This window comes from Vipera ursinii, assembly GCF_947247035.1.
Source record: "Vipera ursinii genome assembly, chromosome: 1".
NCBI lineage: Eukaryota > Metazoa > Chordata > Lepidosauria > Squamata > Viperidae > Vipera > Vipera ursinii.
In genome coordinates this window covers 34937586-34965359 of record NC_139512.1, presented here as the reverse complement: position 1 = coordinate 34965359, position 27774 = coordinate 34937586, and the positions used below count along the sequence as shown (strand labels likewise).

Genomic DNA, 27774 nt, shown 5'->3' with positions numbered 1-27774 from the left:
TAGTGCCCTTGAATTTCCCATGAATATAAAGAACATAAGACTATTCCTTCAGTACAATCAGTGAAGCTATCTGTTACATCTTATAAGGGACTGAGAAAATGTGCAGATCTTTACATGTGTAATTTGTTCTGAATTTTCAGCTCACCCTCAAAGGCTGACATGAATTAGTTTGACATTGGCACAACTTACAAAAGGCTTAAGTATCAGATTAACATGAGATAATTTATACACCATTGTCTGCCAAATGCTCAATGTACATGAGTAATACAAATGTTGCTTGTACATCCTGCCCCCTAAATCCAATATTTAAAAATGTTATTATATTTATTATACTTATTAATTTTATACGTTTTATAGGCCATTAACAAAGGGATTATTTTTTGGTGGATAATAGGTTATGTGGATAAGAATGTGGGTAGAAATTTCAGCTATAAAAGAATGTTTCATATAGAAGAGAGGAAATAAAACATGTTTCTCCTATAAAATGCAAGTAAACTAAGAATTACCTATAGGGTAACCAAGGATACTGAATAAATCTACCATTAAAAAAATGCAAAGTAAGTAAGCAGTATAATTGTTACAGGTTTGCTTTTGGATCAATATAAGATAATTTTAACAATATCAGTTACTAAATTGCTATATTAGTTTGATATATGAGTTGATGAAGCAACCTAATTTTCCCCCAAAATGTGTTTATAATGAAATATAGACTTTTAGATTGTAGCTGTGTTCATTGGAATTTTTATCCTGATGTATTTGTAATATATATAATAATATATATTTTAGTTAGGTATATTCACATCTGTCAGTATAATCAAGTTAGACTACAGCTAATTAGTGGGTGATGGATATATGTTTTCTGCAAAAGTTGCTATGTGGAATTTTGCTTTATGCAGTATTGCCAGACTTCAATTCTTAAACTTCATGTTAATATGGGGTAAAAATAGGAGTTTGTTTTACTAATGAAAAGTAATAGTTTGTTTTGTTCTCTGTGATCCACACCAATAGGTTCTGTGTCTGGTCAAATCATCATTTGAACTTCCCAGAGTTTGAACTTTCTGTGATAGCTTCATCTTCCTGTACAAATCCATAGAGTAATCATACTTCACGCTAATCTTTTCAATTCTTTTTTGTTAGGCATAAGACCAATATGTATCATGCAATGTTTTTTTTCATACAGTGGATATACAAAAGCTATATACCCGCTAAAATGTTTTTTGAGATGTAAAAAAATGAGACCAAGATGAATCACCTCCCAATTTTTTTCTACATTTAATATAACATGCAATTCAATTGAAAAACAAAGTGAAATATTTTAGGGTGGAAAATAACAATAAAAACACACAATAACATAGTTGCATAAGTGTGTATACCCTTAAACTAATAACTTTGTTAAAGGACCTTTTGATTTTATGTCAGCATTCAGTCTTTTTGGGTAGGAGCCTATCAGCATGGCACATCTTGCCTTGGGAATCTTTGCCCACTCTTCCTTGCAAAAGCGCTCCAAATCTATCAGATTGCAAGGGCATCTCCTGTGCACAGCCTTCTTCAAGTAACAGATTTTCAACTGGATTCAGGTCTGGGCTCTTGCTAGGCCATTCCAAAACTTTGATCTTCTGGTGAAGCCATTCTTTTGTTGATTTGGAGGTATGCTTTAGGTCATTGTTGTGTTGTGTTTAACTTCAGCATTCCATCAGAGGCCTAAAAATTTTGTGCCAGAATTGACTGATATTTAGAACTGTTCATAATTCCCTCCACCTTGACTAAAGTTCCATCTGAAAAAAAGCAGCCCCAAAGTATAATACTACCACCACCGTGCTTCACTGTTGGTATGATGTACTTTTGGTGATGTGCAGTGTTGTTTTTACGCCAACCATACTTTTTGCAATAATGGCAAACCATGGTTTCATCAAACCATAACACGTTTTTCCACCTGCTTTTGTCTACTTGATACAGGTTTTTACAAAATGTAGTGAGACTTGTATGTTGTTTTTCTTTGTAAGAAAATGTTTCCATCTTGCCACCCTACCTGACAGACCAGACATACAAAGAATATGGGAGATTGTTGTCACATGTAGTACACAAGCAGTTGTTGTTGTTAGCTGCGAAGTCGTGTCCGACCCATCGCGACCCTATGGACAACATTCCTCCAGGCCTTCCTGTCCTCTACCATCTTCTGGAGTCCATTTAAGCTCACGCCTACTGCTTCAGTGACTCCATCCAGCCACCTCATTCTCTGTTGTCCCCTTCTTCTATTGCCCTCGATCTTTCCCAGCATTAGGCTCTTCTCCAGTGAGTCCTTCCTTCTCATTAGGTGGCCAAAGTATTTGAGTTTTAGCTTCAGGATCTGGCCTTCTAAAAAGCAGTCTGGATTGATCTCCTCTAGGACTGACCGGTTTGATCGCCTTGCAGTCCAAGGGACTCGCAGGAGTCTTCTCCAGCACCATAGTTCAAAGGCCTCAATTCTTTGGCGCTTAGCCTTTCTTATGGTCCAACTTTCACTGCCATACATTGCAACTGGGAAGACCATAGCCTTGACTATACGCACTTTTGTTGACAGGGTGATGTCTCTGCTTTTTAGTGTGCTGTCTAGATTTGCCATGGCTTTCCTTCCGAGGAGCAAGCGTCTTTTAATTTCTTGGCTACAGTCCCCATCTGCAGTGATCTTGGAGCCCAGGAAAATAAAATCTGTCACTACCTCCATTTCTTCCCCATCTATTTGCCAGGAATTGAGAGGGCCAGATGCCATGATCTTGGTTTTCTTAATGTTGAGTTTCAACCCAAGTTTTACACTCTCCTTCTTCACCCGCAACAAGAGGCTCTTTAGTTCTTCTTCACTTTCTGCCATTAGAGTGGTATCATCTGCGTATCTTAGGTTGTTGATATTTCTTCCGGCAATCTTAATTCCAACTTTTGATTCATCTAGCCCTGCCTTTCTCATGATGTGCTCTGCATATAAGTTAAATAGGCAAGGCGACAGTATACAGCCTTGCCGGACTCCTTTCCCAATTTTGAACCAATCAGTGGTTCCATGTCCAGTTCTCACTGTTGCTTCTTGACCCGCATATAGGTTTCTCAAGAGACAAATAAGATGGTCTGGTACTCCCATCTCTTTAAGAACTTGCCACAGTTTGTTATGATCCACACAATCAAAGGCTTTAGCATAGTCAATGAAGCAGAAGTAGATGTTTTTCTGGAACTCCCTAGCTTTCTCCATGATCCAGCGTATGTTGGCAATTTGATCTCTAGTTCCTCTGCCTCTTCGAAATCCTGCCTGTACTTCTGGTAGTTCTCGATGCACATACTGCTGAAGTCTAGCTTGTAGGATTTTAAGCATGACTTTACTAGCATGAGAAATGAGTGCAATGGTGCGATAGTTTGAACATTCTTTGGCACTGCCTTTCTTTGGAATTGGGATGTAAACTGATCTTTTCCAATCCTGTGGCCACTGTTGAGTTTTCCAAATTTGCTAGCAAATTGAGTGTAGCACTTTTACTGCACTGTCTTTTAAGATTTTGAATAGCTCAGCTGGAATACTGTCACCTCCACTAGCTTTGTTGTTGCTCAGCTTTTCTAAGGCCCACTTCACATTCTAGGATGTCTGGCTCGAGGTCATTGACCACCTCATTGTGATTATCAGGGATGTTAAGCTCATTTTTGTATAGTTCTTCTGTGTAATTTTGCCACCTCTTCTTAATCTCTTCTGCCTCTGTTAGGTCCCTGCCATTTTGGTCCTTTATCATGCCCATTTTTGCATTAAACGTTCCCTTCATCTCTCCAATTTTCTTGAAAAGATCTCTGGTCCTCCCTATTCTATTGTTTTCTTCTATGTCTTTGCACTGTTCATTTAAGAAGGCATTCTTATCTCTTCTAGCTATTCTCTGGAATTCTGCATTCAATTGGGCATATCTATGTTTTTCTCCCTTGCCTTTCGCTTCCCTCCTTTCCTCAGCTATTTGCAAAGCTTCCTCAGACAGCCATTTTGCTTTCTTGCATTTCTTTTTCTTTGGGATGGTTTTGGTTGCTACCTGTTGTACAATGTCGCGAACCTCTGTCCATAGTTCTTCAGGCACTCTGTCTATCAGATCTAATTCCTTAAATCTATTTGTCACCTCTACTGTATATTCAACAGGGATATGATTTAATTCATACCTGAGTGGCCTAGTGCTTTTCCCTACTTTCTTCAGTTTAAGCCTAAACTTTGCAAGGAGAAGCTCATGGTCTGAGCCACAGTCAGCTCCTGGTCTTGTTTTTACTGACTGTATAGAGCTTCTCCATCTTTGGCTGCAGAGCATATAGTCAATCTGATTTCTGTGTTGACTGTCTGGTGATGTCCATGTGTACAGCCGTCTCTTGGGTTGTTGGAAAAGAGTGTTTGCTATGACCATCGTATTCTCTTGACAAAATTCTATCAGCCTGTGCCCTGCTTCATTTTGTACTCCAAGGCCAAACTTGCCTGTTATTCCAGTTATCTTTTGGCTTCCTACTTTAGCATTCCAATCCCCCATGATGATAAGGACATCATTTTTTGGTGTTAGTTCTATAAGATGCTGTAGGGCTTCATAGAACCGGTCAATTTCATCCTCTTCAGCTTCAGTGGTTGGGGCATAGACTTGGACTACTGTGATATTGAATGGTTTGCCTTGGATTCGAACTGAGATCATTCTGTCATTTTGAGGATTGTATCCCAGTATTGCTTTTCCTACTCTTTTATTGACTATGAAGGCTACTCCATTTCTTCTGAGGGATTCTTGCCCGCAGTAGTATACCTGATGGTCATCTGAATTAAATTCACCCATTCCTGTCCATTTTAGTTCGCTGATACCTAAGATGTCGATGTTCAGTCTTGTCATCTCTTGTTTGACCACGTCCAGCTTTCCTTGATTCATGGATCTTACATTCCAGGTTCCTATGGAGAAAAAATCTTTACAGCATCGGACTTTCCTTTCACCACCAGACACATCCACAGCTGAGCGTCCTTTCGGCTTTGGCTCAGTACACAACCAGTACTTGCCAGAAATTCCTGTAGCTACTTTAATCTTGTTGTAGGCCTCTTGGCAGTCTCTCAGGCCAGTTTTCTTCTTTTATCATCAGTTACGGAGGAACAACCAGTTCTTGTTAATGTCACTCTTATGCCATATTTTCTCCACTTGTTGATGACTGTTTTCATTGTATTCCATGGTATATCCAGTACCTTGGACATTTTTTTGTACCCTTCTCCTGACTAATACTTTCCAACAGTGAGATTCTTTTGATGCTTTGTAAAGTCTTTGCAGATCTTGGCTTTTGTACACCTTGTATGTTATACTAAAAATGTTTTGGTCCATATACTTGATATGTTCCTCATACGAGAACCAGTTTAGTAGCCAACTAAAGGCACTGAATTAAAGTTCACAAGCAGACTACAAGTTTTAGTCCTGCCTTAGACACAACAGCCAACAGAATGTCTTTGGACCAGTCTTTTCCTTTCAGCCCTAGGAAGATGGCATATTATTTCCAAAAAGATTTGCCAGGAAAATTTCATGGACTTGTCTATGTATATGGCAGTAGTTAAGTCTGGTTGAAAGAAACACATCTGCTGTTCTTTTTAGTAAAAGTGATAAATGCCAATTTAGCTTTTGTTTCATTACGGTAATAATTTTCCTAATGGTGATTGCTGAATACTATTTCTATGAAGATGGTTGTTCTATGTTTTCTGGTATTAGTCAAATTTTTATGAAATTGTTCATATTATTTTTTTCTTCCTTGCTATTTACCACTTGAAATTGATCTACAATTTATCCTAGAAAACGTTTTATCATCGAGATGAATAAGTGACCTCTACCACATATTCAGACCCAACTTATTTCATCTTTTATAGCAAACTAATTTTTGAGTCAGAATTTTCTTACAAAGTCATTCTTAAAATTCCATTTGTTTCAGATAATTATTTGACCTTTCTTCTTTTTATTCTCAGTCATTATTTTAGAATATCACTCCATTTCTTGAATATCCTTCGGGGATTTGCTTCTAACTTCAAGAGGTTTCAGCAAGCCTCGTGTCTATTCTTTTGTTACTGGGAAGCAGTCAAAGGATTACTGTTGCCTCATTAGATTAGTCATACTTACCATCAAGAAAGGTAGAATTTGGAAGAGCAGTTTTGTTCATCTATAAATCTCTGAACCACTTCCCATATTCAGGGATGCAGCTTACTATTCCCCCACTGGTGTGAATTTCAGAGACCATGATGAAGAAGAACTAATTACTGACCTGAATTGTGATTCTTCAAGTGGTCTTCTGTGAATTCACACAGCCTACTATCCATCCCTGTTAGGTGCTGTGCATCACTGGGTCTGAGGATATCTCCACAGCAACTAACAGAATCAGCAGAAACCATTCCCAGTGCATATGTAGTGGGCAAGATGGCAGTTTCCTGCCAAACATTCTAACTCTGGGATATGTGCAACTGCACAGATGCAGAACACATTGGTGTGTATTCACAGAATTCGTAAGTATTATATTCCTCATTGAATCTTTAGTTTCTGTGTGCCACTTTTAGCTAATGGAAACATCCATTTGCTTTGGGGGCTTTTTGTGAATGTATGCACTGCAAAGCCTGAATCTGTTTTGAATTTGTTTTTTTTTAATTTATAGGACAATACATGGCTTGATTTACAATGCTCTGAAACTCTTCATGGAAATGAACCAAAAATTGTTTGATGACTGCACTCAGCAATTTAAAGCAGAAAAACTTAAGTGAGTTTCTTCTTAACATGTTCTAATTTTTATTTATCATTCTTATCTATGAAAACATCCTGCTACGTTTGTTATAAATTTTGTACTGTGCTTCTGTAGCCCGGATCTGAGGCTGGGGGACGCTTCTGTGTCCCGCCCCCGCCCCCCCGGCTTGATCCGGGTGACAACGGCCTGGAAAATGCCTCTGGAGTCCAGATCAGGGCTCGGAAGAATTCCCCGGCCTTAGATCCAGGCCGCAGCGGCCTGGAAAAGGCCTCTGGAACCTGGATTGGGCTGCTGGGGGGCGCAGAAGTGTCCCCCGGCCTCAGATTCGGGCTGCAGTGGCCTGAAAAATGCCTTCGGAGCCCCAATCCAGCCTCCAGAGGCACATGGAAGCATCTCCCAGCTTCGGTTCTGTTCTCTGTTGCAGAGAACAGAGGCCTAAAGTACCATGAGATCACGCAAGATCAGTAGCGTAAGATCTCACCCCACTGATCTCGCATGATCTTGCGTTACTTTAGGCCTCCATTCTCTGCGAACGTACCGAAGGCCTGAAGCAGCCAAGAAAGCGAAGGATCCTGATCTTCACAGGGTGAATATTGAAGACGTGGTGCCTAGGAAGACCCAGAGGGAGGGAATAACTAGGGTGAATGTTGCAGAGTCTCTGCGGTCTCTCATAAGGGTGAATGACTGCCGTGGTGCTGCAATATTAATAACTTCGGGACTTGCTCATAAGCACTAGGGGGCGGTCATCACGTAACTTTGAACGAGTGTTAAGTGAACGCAGGTAACTCAGGGATTACCTATACCGTATTTTCCGGTGTATAAGACGACTGGGCATATAAGACGACCCCCTACTTTTCCTGTTAAATTATAGGGTTTGGGCTAATAACTCAATATTTCACTTCTGGCACACAATCTGCATATTAACAACTCATTTAGTGTTAGTACCCTTTTTTTATAAGTGCCACGATGTTGCTAAAATAAAAGAGATAAACTTCGTGACCCTCCCAGCCCATGCATAAAACAGAAATGAAAAGTCTTAAGCCTTTCCGTTCCCAAATACCAAGGTTTCCCCTCAGTTTTGCGTGGTTAAACGAACGGCATTTGCGTATTGTTTCTCCACAAAGCACAAAATTTGCCCGAATTAAGGAAAGTGGGAAGCTAAAGAATCTGGGGCTACGGGGAATGCCTCTGGCATGACGGGCAACCCTGGGGAACACGAGGACTGTAGCGGCACCCTCAGTTTGCACATTCTGATCCAGAAAGCGCCTGGAGCCTCCTCCGTTACTTCTAACGGAACGTCTCCACACCCACGTCCCTCCCGCTTCGCCTTTTAAACCCCGTCCCCTTTTTCCCCCGTAACGTTTCCCTGCTCCGCCTGCTCTGTGATTGGCCCAGCTTTGCTCCTTCCCCGCCAAAGGGGGGCCTCACCTTCTTTCCTCTGAGCTCTCTCGCTTGGTGCGCTGCTGCTCTCAGTTCCGCACTCCGTGACCGGGCAAGCAATTCTTCTGGTCGGCGCAGGTCAGGCGGTGCCTCGGCGGGAGCAAAGGTGTTCCCTTCCTACTGTCGAGTGGCGTGCCTCTGGGGACCGCCTGCCCCTCCTCTCGTCGGGGACCTGACAGCATTGGAAGTGCCAGCATGGCCAGTCCTAGAGAGAGCCGTGGCGGCGGCTGCAGTAGCCACCCCAGGAGCTGACGAGAGTTTGCCCTCCATCACCCGTTTGCTGTCGGCCGCTTAACCACGGGTCGCCATCGCCTACCTCCATTCATCCAGCGATCTCGCCGTCCAGCAGAAAAGAGAAAAGATCAGAGAGGTGAATAGTATTTTCTGGCGTATAAGACGACTGGGCGTATAAGACGACCCCCAACTTTTGAGAAGATTTTCATGGGTTAAAAAGTCGTCTTATACGCCGGAAAATACGGTACTTTCTTCAGAATCATCAAAGAAAACTTTGAGCATATTCAGAAAGGGTCAGAATGGAGTTGTAAACATTTAATTGCTTATATATATTTATTAATTGTATAGCACAATATATTGCTTAAAACTGAACAAAGTTTTGCTTAAAAGATAGCTAGGAGCTTCATTCTGATACTATAATTATCCATTTTTGTTCAAAAGTAAAGAGGAATTTAAGAATATTCAACTTGTCAAAGAATGTCTTTAAAAATTCATTTTAATATGAATTGTTATGTTTTATTCATTTTGCCTGCCCATACATGCTTCGTACTTTAAGTTATGAAAATGTGGAAAGTAGAGAGAAAACAACAAATCAGAGCAATTGTATACCGTATATACTTGAGTATAAGCCGAATTTTTCAGCCCACTTTTTGGGCTGAAAAATTCCACTTCGGCTTATACTCCAGTCAACAAAAAAAACTTACCGAGGACTTGTGCGCGGCCGAGGCTTTGGTGCTTCCGGGATCGCGCGCACCTCTCCCAAGCCACCGCCGTCCGCAGACCTGCCGAAGTTTGGGGAGGTGCGCGCGCACCTCCCCAAACCTCCCCAAACGTCGGCAGGTCTCCGGACCTCCGTGCCCTGCCTGCCTGCTTCTTTCCGCTGCGGAAAGAAGCAGACCTCCGCGCCCTGCCTGCTTCTTTCCGCTGCGGAAAGAAGACCTCCGCGCCCTGCCTGCCTGCTTCTTTCCGCTGCGGAAAGAAGCAGACCTCCGCGCCCTGCCTGCTTCTTTCCGCTGCGGAAAGAAGCAGTCCTCCGCGCCCTGCTTCTTTCCGCTGCGGAAAGAAGCAGACCTCCGCGCCCTGCCTGCCTGCTTCTTTCCGCTGCGGAAAGAAGCAGACCTCCGCGCCCTGCCTGCCTGCTTCTTTCCGCTGCGGAAAGAAGCAGGCCTCCGCGCCCTGCCTGCCTGCTTCTTTCCGCTGCGGAAAGAAGCAGGCCTCCGCGCCCTGCCTGCCTGCTTCTTTCCGCTGCGGAAAGAAGCAGACCTCCGAGCCCTGCCTGCCTGCTTCTTTCCGCTGCGGAAAGAAGCAGGCCTCCGCGCCCTGCCTGCCTGCTTCTTTCCGCTGCGGAAAGAAGCAGGCCTCCGCGCCCTGCCTGCCTGCTTCTTTCCGCTGCGGAAAGAAGCAGGCCTCCGCGCCCTGCCTGCCTGCTTCTTTCCGCTGCGGAAAGAAGCAGGCCTCCGAGCCCTGCCTGCCTGCTTCTTTCCGCTGCGGAAAGAAGCAGGCCTCCGCGCCCTGCCTGCCTGCTTCTTTCCGCTGCGGAAAGAAGCAGACCTCCGCGCCCTGCCTGCCTGCTTCTTTCCGCTGCGGAAAGAAGCAGACCTCCGCGCCCTGCCTGCCTGCTTCTTTCCGCTGCGGAAAGAAGCAGACCTCCGCGCCCTGCCTGCCTGCTTCTTTCCGCTGCGGAAAGAAGCAGACCTCTGTGCCCTGCCTGCCTGCTTCTTTCTGCTGCGGAAAGAAGCAGGCAGGCAGGGCGCGGAGGTCTGCTTCTTTCCGCAGCGGAAAGAAGCAGGCAGGCAGGGCACGGAGGTCCGGAGACCTGCCGATGTTTGGGGAGGTTTGGGGAGGTGCGCGCGCACCTCCCCAAACCTCCCCAAACTTCGGCAGGTCTCTGGACGGCGGCGGCTTGGGAGAGGTGCGCGCGATCCTGGAAGCACCGAAGCAAGTCCTCGGTAAGCTCCGGGCGGTCACTTGCTTCGCGTCTCCTGAGGGAAGGGGGGGCGACTGGAGCGGGCGTGTTTCCTCGGCTGCTGGGCGCCGCGATTTGCCCGGGGAACGCGCGGGCCCCGAATGGCAGCGTGGAGCGAGGAAGCGGACAGCCAGGGCTTCCCCGAGAGCCGCGGCCACACAGGGTATTCCTGTGTATTCAGGCTTGCAAAATGGCGGATCGAGCCTCTGCTGGCGGCAGAGGCTTGCAGAGCGCGGATCCAGCCTCTGCCGGCGGCGGAGGCTTGCAGAACGGCGGATCGGCTTATACTCGAGTCAACAACTTTTTCCAGTTTTGGGGGGTGAAATTGGGGGTCTCGGCTTATACTCGAGTCGGCTTATACTCAAGTATATACGGTAATTGATTGTAAGAATGGTGTCTCGTCTCTCTCCCCCCCCGCCCCCCCCGGTGTGTTTGTGTGTGTGTTTTAATCTCTGCTTCCTAGCCTTTTTTTCTCTGGGATTATTGTTTATCCATAATTCTAATATCTATTGTCCCCTCATTATAAAAGAGTTTGTTCTATTTATAATGCATCAAAAAGAATAAATGTGAAAAGTTCCCGTATTTCCTATCGTATTTGTGTTAATTTAATTCCTTTATGTTCATTAAGCATTGCTTAGTTATGTGTGAATGTTCCTTTTTTTCCCCTAGGGAAAAGCTAAAAATGAAGGAACGGGAAGAAGCTTGGGTCAAAATAGAAAATCTAGCCAAATCAAATCCTCAGGTAAGGCATTCCAAGGATGAATATTTTAATTTAGATTTACTTGGAAGAATAAAGTTTACCAAAGTAACATTTATTTATTCTTCTTTTGTAGAAATGTAGCTTTATATTTAATGGCCTCCATTGACAATAGGAACCATATGATAGCCTGGAATCCCCACTCACCCACCCCCAAATCTATAAAAACAATAGATTTCCCCATTCTTGCTCTTCCACATCTGGAATTTAGAATATCATTTGATCCTAGCTGCACAGAGCATGAAGCTAAAGCCATAGCAATTCATAGTTATCTTCCATTGTTTCTTTGTTGCCTTAATTAGTAATGACCAACAAGATCATTTTCATTATTAAATGACCTTTTAAAGTCATCAAAGTTAATGGCCATGACAATATCTCTAATAATGAAATTCCATAAATTAAATCTTCTTTGAATTTCTTCCTTTTAATCTCCCTGAAGCTTTGCCAAGTCTCTTGCTTTTAAGAAAATCAAGTTACATTTTATTTACGATTTGAAGCTAAAATGTTCATCCAAATGTGGACTGGTGTTAACATTTCTGGCAATGAAGTGCCTGAATTGTTATAGCTTCTAACAATTTTAAGAATCTGAGATTTGCTATAAAAAAAAATCTGACGTAACTTTTTGTATTTGGTTAGTACTCAGTATATAGTGACACCTCTCTAGTGAACAGTCCTGTTGCAATGGAAACAGATGGGCCTTTAATTGAAGACTTGCAGGTGCTGACAAAGGGAGTGAAGGAAGAAGCTTGTCCGGTAAGCATATACAGGTAGTCCTCCAGTTAAGATGGCATTTGGAGCTGGAATTTCTGTAGCTAAGCAATGCACTTGTAAAGTGTGACATCACCTGACCACGTCACTTAGCCATGGCAATCCCTGTATTATTGCCATCATTAAAGGAGGGTTGCGGGTCATTCAGTGAGTACCTCCCTGCAGCTTCCTGCTGGAAGAACCAAAGTCAGTGGAGAAGCCAGTAGGAAGTTGCAAGTCCAAAGTAGTTTTCAAGAAGGCCAGCAGGAAGTAAGTGGCTGCTGCCAGGTAGAAAAGTGTAAGCAAGTGGCAGGGGAGGCATGGCGCAAGCACAGCAGGGTTTGAATGGCTGTTGCCAGGTGGGTGAGGGTATGCAGGTGACAGAAGATGCAAAGTGAAAGAACAGTGGGCTTGGGGTGGCTGCTGCCAGATGTGTGCAGGTGGTTGGTGGGAGGTGAGGCACGCATGCAGGGCTTGGGTGGCTGCTGCTGGATGTGTGGCAGGCGCAGCATGAGCTTAGCAACACTTGGGACGCTGCTGTTGGATGGGGAGACTTACCGGTGCATGAGGGTGCATGAGTAACTGGGGAGGGTGCACAAGTGACCAGGGAAGTGTAGTGCAAGTGCGGTAAGGCTCAGGGAGGATTGCATGGGCGGGGGAGATTTACCCATGCAACCTGCGACCTTTCTGGCCAGTTTTCCTACTGAGTGTGCATGTGGGGAGGCCTGCAGGGAAGGTTGCACATCGTGATCAGGTGACCACAGGATGCTGCAATTGTTATAAGTGCAAACTGGTTGCCATGTGCCCAGATCATGATCGGGTGACTGCAAGGGTGCTCAGATGGCTGGAACTTTTAGGATCAGTCATAATTACTGCTCTTTCAACACCGTTGTAACTTTGAATGATCACTAAATGAGCGGTTGTTAACTGAGGACTACCTGTAGAGAGAGAGAGAGAGAGAAATAGCTTATTTTTTCCAAATTTGATTCAGAACTATTTACTCCTGAATTGTACAATTTCTCTTTAAAATTGCAACAAATTGAACAGAATAATTCTAGTAATTTTTAAATTATCACTTGATTTGTTTGTTAGCAGAATGGTTTTAATACATGCTAAATTTGGTTCTCCTTCGTATTTGAATTGAATAATTGTATATTTCTGCTTAGCTCAAAAACTAACTCACTAGTTCTAATTACCGTAGTTTTACCCAAGATCATAAAGAAGAATAGAAAATAGCTTTATAGTAGCTACAATTTTCACTCTTTTCAAAATGCTCCTAATGGGTATAGCTTGCCAATGTTTAAAGGTTGGAAAACCCAATTGTCAAACAACAAACAATGAACAGTGAGTAATTCCAGGCCTGGGACCCTGTTAATATTCATGTCTCTGAGGCAAAAAAAGTTTTAAAATATACCTATACTACTGATACATTACTATGAAAATGTATATATGGGGTTATTGAATAAATCGTTATTTTAAAGAAATAAACTACACTTACCATAACTCTGGCTTGTTTTTCACTTGATTACTGATTGTAAATGTGATGTCTGAACAAGAGTATGTGGTTTGATTTCCCCAGGAGGCTGGAGAGTGGGGATGTCATTAGATTTTGTACTTTGTCAGCACAGGTATATGATATGTTGCCTGTTTTTCACCATGCTTTTTGATTTTTCAAAAATAGAAAAATTAAGGAGCATGCAAGTGAAAACATTCTTAAATTATGGTTTTTAATGCTAAAAATCTTTAGAAGTCTTATTGGAGTGCAGTGGTTTATAAGAATATTTATTTAAATGGTAAATGATAAATAAACCTTTTGAGTGTAACTTAATACAGGTTACACTTGTGTGTATCCAACAAACTGAGTATCAGTGCAAAGCATGAGAATAAAGATTAAGTACAGGAGAGAAGAAATAGCCACTTGTAATCTCTTTTGCTTGGACATGTTGACTCAAATAGTTCCTGTTGAGAGGATCTGATAAAGCAGGGCTTTTCAAGCAGTGGTACAAGTACCACCTGTGGTACATGGGCACCTGGCAGGTGGTACGCGACCATCCTAGAAAAGGAGTAGCAGGGGAAGGGAATGAGCTTCCTGATGGCAGCACTGCACAAGCCTGAGCGAAAGATGGCTGGAGCTGCAGGGCTGTCAGGGCTCAGTGGAAGTGCCAGGATCAGCATCAGGCTCCAACTGGAGCTCAGCACTGATCCTGGCACTTTTGCTGAGCCCAAAAGAAGCGCCGATCAGCTGGAATGTTGCAGCATCTCCAGGGTCTTGTGATTTACAATCAGATGCTTGGCAACGATTCATATTTATGACGGTCACAGTGTCCCAGGATCATGTGAAGTGACCAAAACCTACTGTAACCACCCAGCAGATGGGGAGAATAAAAACCAAATACCTCCCCACCCCACCCCTACTGCCAATCCTCAACAGAAATGAAAACCTCGGACAGGAAGAAGAGCACCGCCAGGCAGGCAGGTGTCTTGCTCAGCTGTGGCTTGGGGGGCACTTTTTTCCAGTGCCATTGTAACTTCGAACAGTCACCAAGTGAACTATTGTAAGTCGAGGATTACATGTACTTTATCACTTCCCCCCCCCCCTTTTTTTTTGGGTTATCAGGATTTTGACACCTTGCTAGGCGACTGGTGGTACTCGGATATTGCCATATCCTAAAAGTGGTACAATGGGTGAAAAGGTTGAAAAGCCCTGTGATAAAGTACCTGCCACCACTTAAATTATCAGACCTTGAATTTGCACTCCCCTGCCTTCTTCATTAATTTCATGTATTTTCTTGGGACTTTGTGGCTATCGTAAGAGACCAGGAAAAGACACAGATATAGCAAATGCCTTGATTCCGAAACCTGAACTATTTATCCACTTTTGTCACCAAATACTACACAATTCTAGCCATAATATATTTCATTATAGCCCTGTTACATGTACCAGTCATTGGGGTCCTTCCACTACCTCTCAAATGTTTTCACCACCTGCATTGCACTAGGTACATACAAGTAATCGCTTAGCAACCACAATTGGGGCCAGCAGTTTGGGTACAAGCTAAGCGATAGGTTATAATTGTATCGTGATAATAGCATAATTGTATCCTGACGACCTATGTTCATATGGTATAGATTCCTGGTAAATATAACCAGTGCTTCATAGAGAAAGGCTTTAAATCCCTTTGCTAGCAGAACATGCCCTCCATATATCTTGACACGAGATTTTGGACGTCACCTCTATCTTTGTGGTTTTGGTCAAGTGAAGGACATTATCCATAATGTCCTCCACTGCCCCATTTAAAATGAGATTAAGGCCAAATTACTGTCAGCAAGTGAATTCAAGGGACCCAACCTTGGAAAATTTAACTATCTTCTTGCAGACATGTTTCTGTTAGCAACCAAGTTGTTGTCAAAACTAAGAAATAAATAAAACTAAATAAATAAATAAATAAATATTATCCTAGTTGTAGCTTTGGCTTTGTTTTGCTGTGACCATTTTACATCTAATGCTCTTAGTCTCAGTATTTTACAGTTATTTTATTGTATTTTATGACACATTGTATTTTATGACCTGGGTTTACAACAATCTTAGTTTATATAAATAGAACAAATAAACTTTGTACTGAATGGCTTCCTGGAGAATCAGAAACAAACAGGAACAACTTCAGGAGAATGCCATAGCAGAATATGGCAAACTCCAAAAATTACAGGGAGACCAGGTGCTTTTTTGTTTTATTGAAATCTGCTTTCTTTTACTGTTTTTTTTATTCTTGTTTAAAACAAAACAAGTTTTAATGTTTGATTTTCACTTTTTATGTTTTAACTTAGATGTAACTGTAAGCTGCCCAGAATTATTACCCTATGGTAAGATGGGCGGCCAGTAAATTTTCTTAATAAATAGCACTTTTTGGTGTAAGAAATCTCTCAGTTTTCTTTAAACATTGCTTTTTTAAATTTCAGGGACAGATTGAACAAAAAAGGGAACGTCCTATAGTAAGGCGCAAGTCTGAATTGCCTCAGGATATCTATACCATGAAAGCCTTGGAGTCTCATTGCCGAGCTGAGAATCTACTATCACATGATGGGCATTAGACTAGTCACGTTATTTGGAGAAAAACAATTTTTTCTGGACTCTGTTCCGCAGTAGAGAACTTACCTTTTTTGTGCCATACTGATCAGTTACACATAAGTCAAAGCTTTTGTTCAACCCCATTCTGTTAGGCAATAATTTCAATACAGTGTAAGCAGCTCAAGATAAGTAGTTCAAACAATGGTGAATTACCTAATTCTGTAATCACAAACTTGAGTTGATTAGTATTAAACAATGACATTTTCTTGGTGCTGTTGGCATAGTACCAACCAGTGGGAAGCATGCATTTTCTCCAGTTATTGTTGAAAGGAGAGCAAATTATTTTAGTGCAAATTATCAAGCACTGCTGCTGAGCAACCATTCAGATATTTCAGGCCTCTTCAAACATATTTTTGTTTGTACATTAAAAGCAGCTCTATATAGAAAAAGGCATGAAACTCTCAACATCTATCATGTTTCACATCCATACATGTGCTAGTAAATTTAAATCGGTTGCAGTTTCAGGTTTTTGTCCATAATATCCATGTGCATACAATGAAATGCATGTGTGACAATCCACACAGGAGTTCCATGTTTTTTCCTATCTCGATCAGCTTATAACGATAAGATGAAGTGACCTTGCATGATTTTTCTTATGTAAGTCCACTGAAATAATGATGGTTGCACAAGACAAGTGCCAGATGAACAGAGCCTATTTTCTTTCTCTTTCCTCTGCCTGCCATTAGTACTGTGGCAATGTTCGAAGTTCTCAATTCATATATAACTATTGAGCATTTTATAAATCTGGAGAGAAAAATACCCAAAGGGGGAAAATGCATTACTGCCTTGATATATTCTGGCTGTTTGGAAAGTTATTCTTTATTACAGAATGCTAATTTTCACGACAATCTTAATCACGTCTAATTTCTAGAGAAATGGTTAAATCCAAATATGGTTCCAGATAGAAGAAACCCCTTGGTTGAGTACTTTGTATGGATTGAAGCCATATTTTCTGGTCTGTTAGCATGAAGGTCAAAATATTTTGGAATTGAGCTGGTAGAGAAGTTGTGCTCCTAAAAATAAAAAATGTCTGCCTTGGCTAAAAGTAAATTGCATTTTTAAAGTAATTGCATATATTTATTGGTTTCAGAATTATTATTTATCAAAATGGCTTTCCTGTTTTTCTCTCTTTTCAAAAGTGTCTAGCATATGGAATATGTTACCTGCTAAGAATCTTTACAGACATCAAGACATAGATTAATTTGGATACATTTCCCTGGCTGTTATTGTTTAGAGAGATGCATCTTAGAAAATTTAGCGTAGACAAATTCCCTCTAATGGCATTCCAACTTTTTCAGATACCTAAAAGCTGAGAAGTTATAGTAATTCTGCTATCAATATATATTTTGGTGAAATAAGTGTATAGAACATGCACACCCCTCAAGAAAAAAGGAAAAATCATCTGCGTTGCTGTTGATCTTCAAATGCTGCTATGTATTCCATAACATTACTTGCCCTTTATGAATTTTCTTCTATCTATTCTAGATGGGAAAGCACAAATAAATTTTCAAAAAAATGTATTGTGCTTTGTCTTTAATATTTGATTGCTCTCAGGATAGCCAGTATTTTAGACTTTAGTATCTCAAGAGCAGTTTCAGATCAGTTTGATTTAGAATGAGTTACTTTTTGTTTTTTTCTTATCTCTACCACTAACAAAATTTGCAATTTCTTTAAAATAGTCCTTTTAACGAATATATCTTCATAATAAATACTTTACAAAGCAGAAATTTTGGGACCAGAGCCTCCTTGTTGGTCTCAGATATGAAATGTCCGAGGTATATTATGAAAATTAAGAATAGATCATATCAGTTGAGAATGATGGGAAATAGTGATAAGAAAAAAATTGAATATAAAGACCACTTCAAGCTTCAAACAAATAGCTATTTTTTGTGAATATAATACCTGCCAAACTTGAACTAAATAGTATGCTTTGTCATAAAGAAATACAAATAAAGCAGTTTAAAGATGTCTTCTCCATTTTGATGAGGGGAAGGGTGCTTTTATAATTGCATAAAGTAATGTATTTTGATATGCCATTGTTTGAACTTCCCATCTTTAGCTGATAATTTATCAAATATCTTTATAATTTGGCTGTTCAGTAGGTTCATGAAAGAGGGTTTTGAGAAAAAGTAGTTAATTTTAACCTGGGGAATGGGGGAATGAGAAAATACTGTATATCAATGTTTGGTTGACTGTGTAACGCTCAGCATATAAGATCTTTCACTGTCTAAATTTTACTTTTGCTCTTTACTGAAGATAAACATTCACCAAAAATTAACTATTCTCGAGCAGGTAGCATTATTGCCATCACCATTTGTTCTAGAAATTTCAGGCTAGTTCACAAACTTGCCTAAGCATACTAAGATTTAGTAGTATTAATTTGTTTGGCTTCTTTCTTATCCCCATGTTATGCTTTATACAAGTTATGTATTAAATTATTGTTAAAATAAATACATCCCAAATAAAGTGTACAATTAAAAAACAGTTTTGGTGATTGTTACTCTTCATAAAGTTCAGTGTTACCTATCTTCCCATGTTCTCCAGAACCTTATGCCTGTACATCAGGAATGTCAAAAGAATATTACAAGTGTCTTCTTTTGTGTGGCTTTAGTATGGCTTCATTTTAATATTGTACATACATTGTACTTTGTTTTATTGTAATGAGTAATAAAAATGTAGACTTCATATTTTGTACAGAATGGTCCTATGTACAGAATAAAACATTCCTAGAAATAGCAAAAAAATAGGTAAGTGGCACAATTTTTCTTTATACCTGTATCTTTATGCTTTAGTGGAATGCTATGTTAAATGTACCAACATATTTTCAATATTTTGTAATTTGGATTTTTTTGTTCAGACATTGTTTATGGAAAAACTTCATACACCTGCCATTTAATATGCTCTTTTATCTAGTTTTTAAATTCTACAAATGGTGTATTCTATGGATTAAATAAAGAAGAAATGGAATTTTACCTGCTCATCATAACACAACTTTTAGCCCTAATATAGAACATTGTAAAGTGAGTGTGGATTACATAAGTGTCTAAGAAATACTGAACAAATTCCAATTTTATAGAATATCCACTCAAACTTCCATATGTTCTTACAGCAGCGGAGGAATCTGTATTGGTGGTAGCCAGAAGAAAATTATTCTTATTCTTAAAAGGAAATAAAATATAAACTGACAGCAAACCTCACTCCTTACTAGCACTAATGATGTTACCTAGTTTGGGTAATAAAATGTTTGCAAGAAACAAGCAAGCTCAGAGAGCACCAAGGACCTCTCATTTCAATCCTGAGCTACAAATATTCTCCTTTATTGGAAAATTATTCCTACCCTTTCCCCATAATAAAGCAAATGAGACATCTTTGCAGATAACTTTCTCTCCAGTTTCTCTACAGTCCCAGTATTTCCTGCAAAAAAGTATGACAATGACTATCCTGACCCCACTGAATTGATCCTCTGGTAACTCTGGAAGTTGAGGAAATTTGTTCCATCCACTAACAGCAAAATTTGGTTGGCATCCTGTCTGATTAATACTGCTTATCACCACGTAAAACATATAAACAAACCATTGTCTGAAAAATATGAAATCATTTTTCTTCAGTCAACTCAAGATGGCTGACATAAATTTTCCTGTTAGGATTTCAGGCATATCTGAAGAGAGTTAAATAGAGGATATTGATTGTCACCTATTGCAATTTTTATTCTTGCCCCTTCTGAAATTGTCTGAGGGTCATGTGGTTCGTATCAGTTCAGTATTTTTGTATAAGCATCATGTGTTTATACACTTTAGTTTAAAATGTGATAAGTCTTCCATTTCCCAAAACTAGAGAACCAAATTAAATGAGTGAAAAACAGACGTAGCACCACTGTATCTTAAGGACAGCAAATTGTGAAAAAGTAGAAATACACCAGTATTCAAATAAATTGACAAATTATTTGTCATATAATATACTTAACAGACCAAAAATGGCCATCTGTGTTAATGTCTGCAGTGACTTAGATTAGATGTATGAAACCTCAGTAATGCAGCTCTTCTATAAAATAGTATTTCTTTAATTATGTTTTGAAGTCTAAGACTTGCCATATCCAGAAGTTATAGAAAACCTAATGTGGGTTTTGGTGTCATGGATACTATTTTATAAAACTATTGCACCCATCAGTTTTTCCCTGTCTTCATACAAAATTGAGGATGTGAAGCATCTTCACAACAGCCTTTATAGTCTGCCTTCCTTGGTTAAATGGAAATCCATGATGAGTTATACCCTTCAGCTTTTGAAATGCTGCATCACTTAATTTTTCCATTCCTATCTTCCATTCCTATCTTCCCCTCCCACCAAACACAACAGGCTCTAGATCAGGGGTGTCAAACTGCCGACCCACAGGCTGGACGCACCACCAGGAAATCGTGCCTACCCCATTGCCGGCAATGGGAAAAAAGCTCTGATACATCGCGTGAGATCACGTGACATTGCGAGTTTGACATATCTGCTCTAGATTATCTTTTCAAAGAAAGCTGCAGTAGCTGTGGAATGGAGAGTAAATAAATACTGGTCCTCTGCCTGAGCGAAGTCCTATTATATGTAACCAATGACCTGAATAGCAAGTGAATTCTCAAGACATTTAGTGTCATTAATTTGTGCTTTTCAGGATAACATATTTATGTTATTGCACGAGTACTACATAGAAAGCTTATACAGTGTATCTTGGTACTCAACTGCTTTGAAACTCATGAAATTTGGCACTTGACATGTTGATGTGAAATTTTTGTCCCTGTATTCATTGATCGTTTGGTACTCAACACATAAGCTAGAACTTGTTGGTGTTGGCTGCATTGTGACTCCCTACATTATTCCTTATAGGAAAAAATTGTTCGGTACTCATCATTTCTGATACTCATTATATCCTCCCAGAAGCAATTAATGATAAGTACCAAGGTACCACTGTTTGTATGCTTATTAAACTGATACAAATTACTGCATTACTTTAAAAGATTACTTTAAACCAGAGCCATTTGGACCTGTTTCCCATCAAAAATAAAACACCAGGAGCCACAAAACACTTCTGCTTTCCCCCCCCCCCCCGCATGGAGTGCCCCACCACCACTGCTTTCCCCCACCCCCAACAGAGCGCTTCACCACCACTGCTGCTTCCCCCCCCCCCCGCACGGAGTTCCCCACTGCTGCTTCCCCCAGTGGTAAAGGGGGAGTTTGGGAGGCAGTGGCAGGGTGTAGCCCAGGCATAGCCCGGCAGCAAAGCTCATCCTCCCCACTCGAGGCTCCTCGGCTCCGTCTGAGCTGAAGAAAGTAGAGGTGCAACAGTGGGATTGCTCTCAATAAGGTGGGTGTACACGAGCGAGCAGCACACCGGCTCTTATTGTTTGAGAGCAATCCCACTGCTGCGCCTCCATTTTCTTCAGTTTGGCTCTGTCTGAGGCACCGAAGGCACTGGTTGCCGCTTGAGTGGGTGATGCTTTGTGCCAACTGGCCAGCCAGGCAAGGAGTAGGTCGGACAATGCTGGCTGGCTGGCTGGCTGGCTGGGGAGGGGGGATCATGGCCGCTCGGGGGGGATCTGCCAAGCCTCATGGCAGCAGCATTGGCACTTCTCCCCACCCAACCTGTTTCCCCGGCTCCATACAAGATGCCTGACAGAAACCCCCCTTTCCCGCCCCCGATCAGACCCATGCGGCTCCTTTCCAGCTCCGACACAGTCCTCCATCACTTCCTCCGCTGCCGTGTGCAGTCCCAAAAGAAGTTTGTGGGACTAAAAAAAAATCAATTTCAACCTTGCAAATCTTTTTTTTCCACAAGAAGTTGCAATTGATTGATTGAACTTTTTTTTTTAGTCCCACAAACTTCTTTCATTTGTGGGACTGCACACGACGGCAGAGGACAGAGAGCCACAGCAAATGGAAGAGCCGCATGCAGCTCCTGAGCCGTGGTTTGCTGACCCCTGCTTTAAACCAAAGCCAAGGACAGCAGTTCTACATGAACAAGATGGGCCAATGTCCCTATTGCTGATCCATACTCTGACCACACATCTGATTTCCCTACAGTGACAAAATCTAACAGGTTGTATACATTTTAAGGCTATCCTTGGATGGTATTAGAAATATATGTTAGCACTGCTACCATAAAGATAACTTAAGTCCCATCAGTCTGAATGAGATATCATGGGGGGAATGACAGAATCTGCCAGCTTGACTTCAAGCTGTAGTCAGGTGTAATGAGGGAAAGGTCCCATAGGGATAAGAAGACAGAACAGCCATAAAATGGGAACACTGTAGCCAAATCATTAATTCTGCTCAGTTGGAGATGAAGGGATAGATGGAAAACCAATCTTATTTTCTGGTCCCAGTGTCTGTGTTTTAATTAAAAATGAAATCCTTTTTAAAAAAGTGTTTCCATTGTGAGGAACACTGGTCAAAATGGTCAATAAGTCAACCAAGTCTGGGTTACTTAGTGTGTCATGCAAACAAGCTCAAAATATTCTGCTATTGGGAATAAGTATAATTTGGACATTCTGTGTAGTTAGCTTCTGGAACTTAGAAAGAATTCCCTGTCCTATCATTTACTCATATCAGGTCCCCCAACTTCTATGCAGCTTTCACAGTCCAATTTCATTCAAAAATACATAGCTCAATAGTTACTTCTCACTTTATACTAAGCTATTTTTCATAGTTTGGCTGAAGTTACACATGCAAAGCAAGAAGGAAATCATAGCTCCGCACAGTGAACAAACCTAGATTTTGTGATTTATAAACCAAAGTTAACACTTACGTTACTGGGTTGATCCAGCCAATAGTGGTTTATACAGTAGTATTTAAAAAACAATTTTCATTTAGCATAATACTATGTAAAAGTTACTGAGAGTTCCCAAATGATGTATGAATTAAATGTTACAAATAATTGTACTACAATTTAATTCAGAAATAAGTCCCATTTCTTTAATGAAGTTTTCTATCAATGGTTAATTACTACTTGATAGTTGCCAGAATATCTGGCCCTCTTCCAGCCATTCTATTGCAATTTAGGAAGAGGTTGAGGCAGCAAGAAGATAGTTGCCAGAATATCTGGCCCTCTTCCAGCCATTCTATTGCAATTTAGGAAGTTTGAGGCAGCAAGAAAATAAAGGCTTCTCCACATACAGCAAAGACAGTTCCAAAGCTGTTCCTGGTTTGTTAACCTTCACTGCCAATATTGAGCGGTTGCTATGAATTCTGGGGCCAGTCCTTTTGGGGATTTCCTTCATCTTTGTCAAGATCTCTCAAGCAACACAGCATAAAGATTAGTTCTGTGTTTGGATCACACATCTGTCCCAAGCTTAGTGATACAATTATATTTTTCCGAATCCATTTATTAAGGGTTAGCACTTGTTTTAACCTTTTGAGTATAAGCCTATTAACCTAAAAAACTTACTGTGAGGCCTGAGTTTGGCTGAGGTTAACGCTAACGTTAAAGCTGATTAATCTACATGGCCTAAGATCAGGGGTCTTCAAACTTGGCCCTTTTATGACTTGTGGACTTCAACTCCCAGAATTCCTCAGCCAGCAAAGCTGGCTGAGGAATTCTGGGAGTTGAAGTCCACAAGTCATAAAAGGGCCAAGTTTGAAGACCCCTGGTCTAAGTATTTCTTCTTCGACCAGAGGAAAGTCCAGAATATCAAGAAACAGTGGCGGCATAAGCTGAAACTGAAACGATTCCCGCGCTCCTATAACTAAATGCAGACTGAAAATGTCGCCTACTAGCATTTTTGCGATCTTTCCGTAAGCATGGCCTTATTATCGCATTGGAATCAAACAAAATAACGCCTCGGGGAGAAGAACTGAGTAGGATTTTAGAAACTCAATTGCGATTCGCGTAACTTTGGATGGATGACTCGTTCGCCAAGGACTCCAATCGACCTTCGCCGCGGCGTTCAAGCCCGTCTTCCCAGCCGCAGAATTTCCCGACTACACTTCCCAGGATCCTCCGGGGCGTGACTGTCGCGAGGAGGAGGCGTAAGTTAAAGAACGGCGTCGTGGACGAGGCGGGGCTCAGTGCGAAGTTTCAGAACTCGGCGGCGGGGAGGCTCGGGAGCTTCTTCTTACTGTTCCGTCCATCTCGACAGCCGGAAAGCTCATCCGCCATGTCCGATTCGGGCGGCGGCGGAGGAGGGGAGGACGGCGGCGGCCTAGAAGCGGCCGGCTCGGCGGTGCAAAATGTGGCGGACGTGTCTGTGCTGCAGAAACACCTGCGGAAGCTGGTGCCTCTTCTGCTGGAAGACGGCGGGGAGGCCCCGGCCGCCCTGGAAGCGGCGCTGGAGGAGAAAGGCGCCGTGGAACAGATGCGGAAGTTCCTCTCGGACCCGCAAGTCCACGCAGTGCTGGTGGAGCGCTCCACCCTCAAGGGTGAGTCGGCCACCCACGGCCGGGCGGCCGCGCTTGCGCCCCGCCGTGCGCTCGGATGGGGCTGCAGAGGAGTTGGCTTGGAAGCGGAGGAGAGGGCGACGGGCTGGGAGAGCGGCTCTCTCGCCCAGCGGGTTCAGCCGCCGATGCGCGGGGGGAGAAGGATGGAGAGGGTGTGGCCGCGGGCGGCGGGGGCTGTCAAAATGGCGGCTCGTCTTCTTGCTCCTTTGTCTTGCATTGTCGGCCGGGGCTGCCTCCACCCGGAGGACTCGATGTCAGCAGGCCTTCCCTTGAGAGGGTGCTGCGTAGTGTTGCTCCCCTTTAGTAGTGGCCGTCCGGCGTTTTGCAGCCCGCATCCATTAGCTCTAGATTACAGGGGTCTTCAAACTTGGCCCTTTTATGACTTGTGGACTTCAACTCCCAGAATTCCTCAGCCAGCTTTGCTGGCTGAGGAATTCTGGGAGTTGAAGTCCACAAGTCATAAAAGGGCCAAGTTTGAAGACCCCTGCTCTAGAAGAAGCCCGTAGTCGCCCTGGCCCGAAAGAGTGTCTTCTTTCTCTCCCACTTCCAGCCCCGGCCTTGAAAGACTGGCGAGAGAGAGAGTGTGTCTTCTTAGTGTGTGGCTTTGTACCGCTCGATCTTGCAAATGCTGGCGCTAATTGAGTATTTGCCAGCGCCTTAAATGATGGCGCCCAGCTGACATAAACACGGCTGGCGCGAATCGACCGTGTTTGTTTTATCAGTGCTGTAAATCAGGTTTCATCTTTGGAGCACCAGATCCTATAGGGAAGCTGATTTACCCGCCAGATTATTTGCTAGGCCTATATGCTCTGAACGGTACTGACCGGCTTTTGCCATTTGCTCGCGATCCATGTCTTCTATGACTCCTAGTAAAGCATCATACATCGAAGTAAATTCTATTCCCTGTAAATTTGAGGCATAACCATCTGGGAAAGTTTTTTTTTTTTTGATTTGTCAAAGCCTCAGACAAAGTGATCTGCCCCATCACTTACTACCACTTTTAGGCATGTCAGGGATTCTGCCTTCCTTGAATGCCAAATGAATGTAACTGATCATTGTATGATTACTTAAGATACAAGAGAAAATTTAAAGTGGACAATAGTACCTCTTTGGGAATGAACTTTTAACAAAAATAAATGCTTAGCATTATACTGCACCCTGGCCTTACAGTGAGAATAGGATCACCAGATAGCTAGGAAATGAAACAATCAGATTTGCTTGCATCAGTCTAATATGCTAGAATCAATCATTGACCCTTTCCACCTTAACACTTCAACTGATGAGTTGAAGTATCTGTATTTTGTACAGTAAACTCCATTATATATTGTTTGTATGCATTTTCATTGTAAATTATTTAACTACAAGATTAAGAAATATTTGGGAAAACATACTGCTTAATAACATTTTGCACTTCCTAATAAATGCAAAAAGATTCTCAAGATGGAACACCAATAAGTCCCCATAGTATTATTGCAATTCCATATGCACTTAGTTTAAATGTATATTTCCAGGGCTTAAAGATAAGTGTCTTTTAATTAAAAGTATATCACTATAGTATAAAAGCAAAAGTTTCTGTAAGTGAAATTCAGTTTCTTTGTCCAAACAATTACTGGTTTTATAAAAGTAAGGTTAGAAACAAAGAATATAAATCTAAAATCACACACTGTCATAGAACACAGTATGAAATGCTTGGTTGAAGAGGTGAATTTTAATCTTTCTAAAAATGTAAACATGAATGCCCAAATACAGTTACTAATTGATTAAATTTGATAACTTGGGGGTGACAAGGAAGAATACCTTCCAAATGTCTGCAATTTCTTTAAGTAGTTTTAGAAGTCATTCAAGAGATTTCTAAGTGGAGACATTTCCTATGTAATCAGAAGTAATCATTTGCAATATTTAAAATATTGATAGGTATTGTTGAAATTTCAAAAAGTAGTTTAGAATGCTTTTAGTTTATATAAAAAGCTATGGTAATTATTCCAGTACATTAAACACATCCTTTCTTCTAAATGTTATTTGTGGTTGAAGAATTGTACAACTGTTTGTAAGCATTCTCTATTCAATTCCACACAGTAATAATTCTCCAAAACTTCTAAATTAGTGGTAGGACTCATTTGTGACTAAGTATTTTTGAAAGGTATATTTGGGTGTTTTCCAGATTGAATGGTAGATTCTTTTATGGTCTTTTACAAATAAAATAATTTTGATAAAGTTATTATAGACTGTGTAAATAGATTTACAGATTTGTTGGAGCTATCTTGTGCACTACATTTTAAATCATGGTAATAATACAGCTTGATTATTTGCATCACTAAATCACCCTCCTTATTTCCAAAATCTGGGAAGAGCCCTTTTTTGAGATGTGTTGTGCAGTAATTGCTGATATCACTTAAATGAGATCAACTAGTATTAAATGATAATCAAAATAGCACATTTTAGTTGATCATTCTGTTCATTATACACTGCCAAATAACTATACAAAAAGCCTAGACTTTTTTTTAATTTAATAGATCCTTTGAATAAGGTAAGAATCATATCATGCAAATATCTTAAGTTTATCAAGCAAATCTAAATTGTATGCCCAAATTACTGATTTGAGATGTAATACAATTTTGTAAAGTTTAAGCTGCAAGTTCTGATATTATATTCACTCAATATTTTATTTTCAAATGAGCAGTCATGGTGGCTAACAAATATTTAAAAGGTGTTATACCAGTTAAAACCTGAAATAGTTTGTCAGTGCTTAGAGAATTAGGCCAATCATGAAGCCCATAATACCGTAGTTGTTTTCCTAGTCTGGGAGCAATATAGGGTCTTCTCTTATAACCCAGATAAATACAATTCTGATAAAAATATTTTAATGTCCACAAAGGTTCATAATAGGAGATAGTTCCTCAGATAATCAGGCTCAAACCACTTGGGGCACCTTAAATTATGACCAGTAAGCAATTGGTATGCAGTGCAGATATTTCACTACAGTAGAGACTCATGTAATCCTTATTGCAATAATTAAACCAGTCTGCATTTTGCAGATATTACAGTTTTCTGAGACTTTTCAAGAGTAATCTGATATGGTGGGATTTTTGGAAAATAAATATTTCTTACCTGAATGACAGCAAAATTTAATTCTCCTTTTTAAATAAATTTCATCATTTTATTTCATTAAGAATAACTTTGATTTAGAATAAACTATAAAGCAGAAATAATGCCAACTTATATTGGAGCATTTAAAAAAACCAGTTTTTTTTAGAAAGTGTTGATTTCTGATAAAAAGTGCATAAAATTTGAGCAGAATAGGTGTTTTTTTCCCCTTCTAAAACACAAAAATCTAGTAAGCCTTGCTAAAAGTATTTTAGCTTTTTTAATAAA

At 41.0% G+C, this 27774-nt stretch overlaps 2 protein-coding genes across 8 annotated transcripts in view; both read left to right on the top strand.

Moving 5' to 3' along the window:
• PPP2R5C (protein phosphatase 2 regulatory subunit B'gamma) overlaps positions 1–18675 on the top strand; it is a 67378-nt gene extending 48703 nt beyond the window's left edge. For 4 of the 7 annotated variants that reach the window (XM_083349179.1, XM_083349182.1, XM_083349178.1 and 1 more), the window contains 4 exons: positions 6634–6735; positions 11030–11102; positions 11754–11870; positions 15822–18675. In XM_083349179.1, coding sequence (XP_083205305.1) covers positions 6634–6735; positions 11030–11102; positions 11754–11870; positions 15822–15953 — 424 coding nt within the window. In that variant the 3' untranslated portion in view covers positions 15954–18675. Of the gene's footprint in view, positions 1–6313; positions 6488–6633; positions 6736–11029; positions 11103–11753; positions 11871–15821 lie in introns of all 7 variants that reach the window. The other 3 variants (XM_083349180.1, XM_083349183.1, XR_014490797.1) reach the window with 2 other exon arrangements.
• Positions 18676–23943: 5268 nt separating this feature from the next.
• DYNC1H1 (dynein cytoplasmic 1 heavy chain 1) overlaps positions 23944–27774 on the top strand; it is a 70804-nt gene continuing 66973 nt past the window's right edge. Inside the window, exon 1 of the mRNA XM_083348586.1 lies at positions 23944–24384. Coding sequence (XP_083204712.1) covers positions 24123–24384 — 262 coding nt within the window. The 5' untranslated portion in view covers positions 23944–24122. The remainder of the gene's footprint in view (positions 24385–27774) is intronic.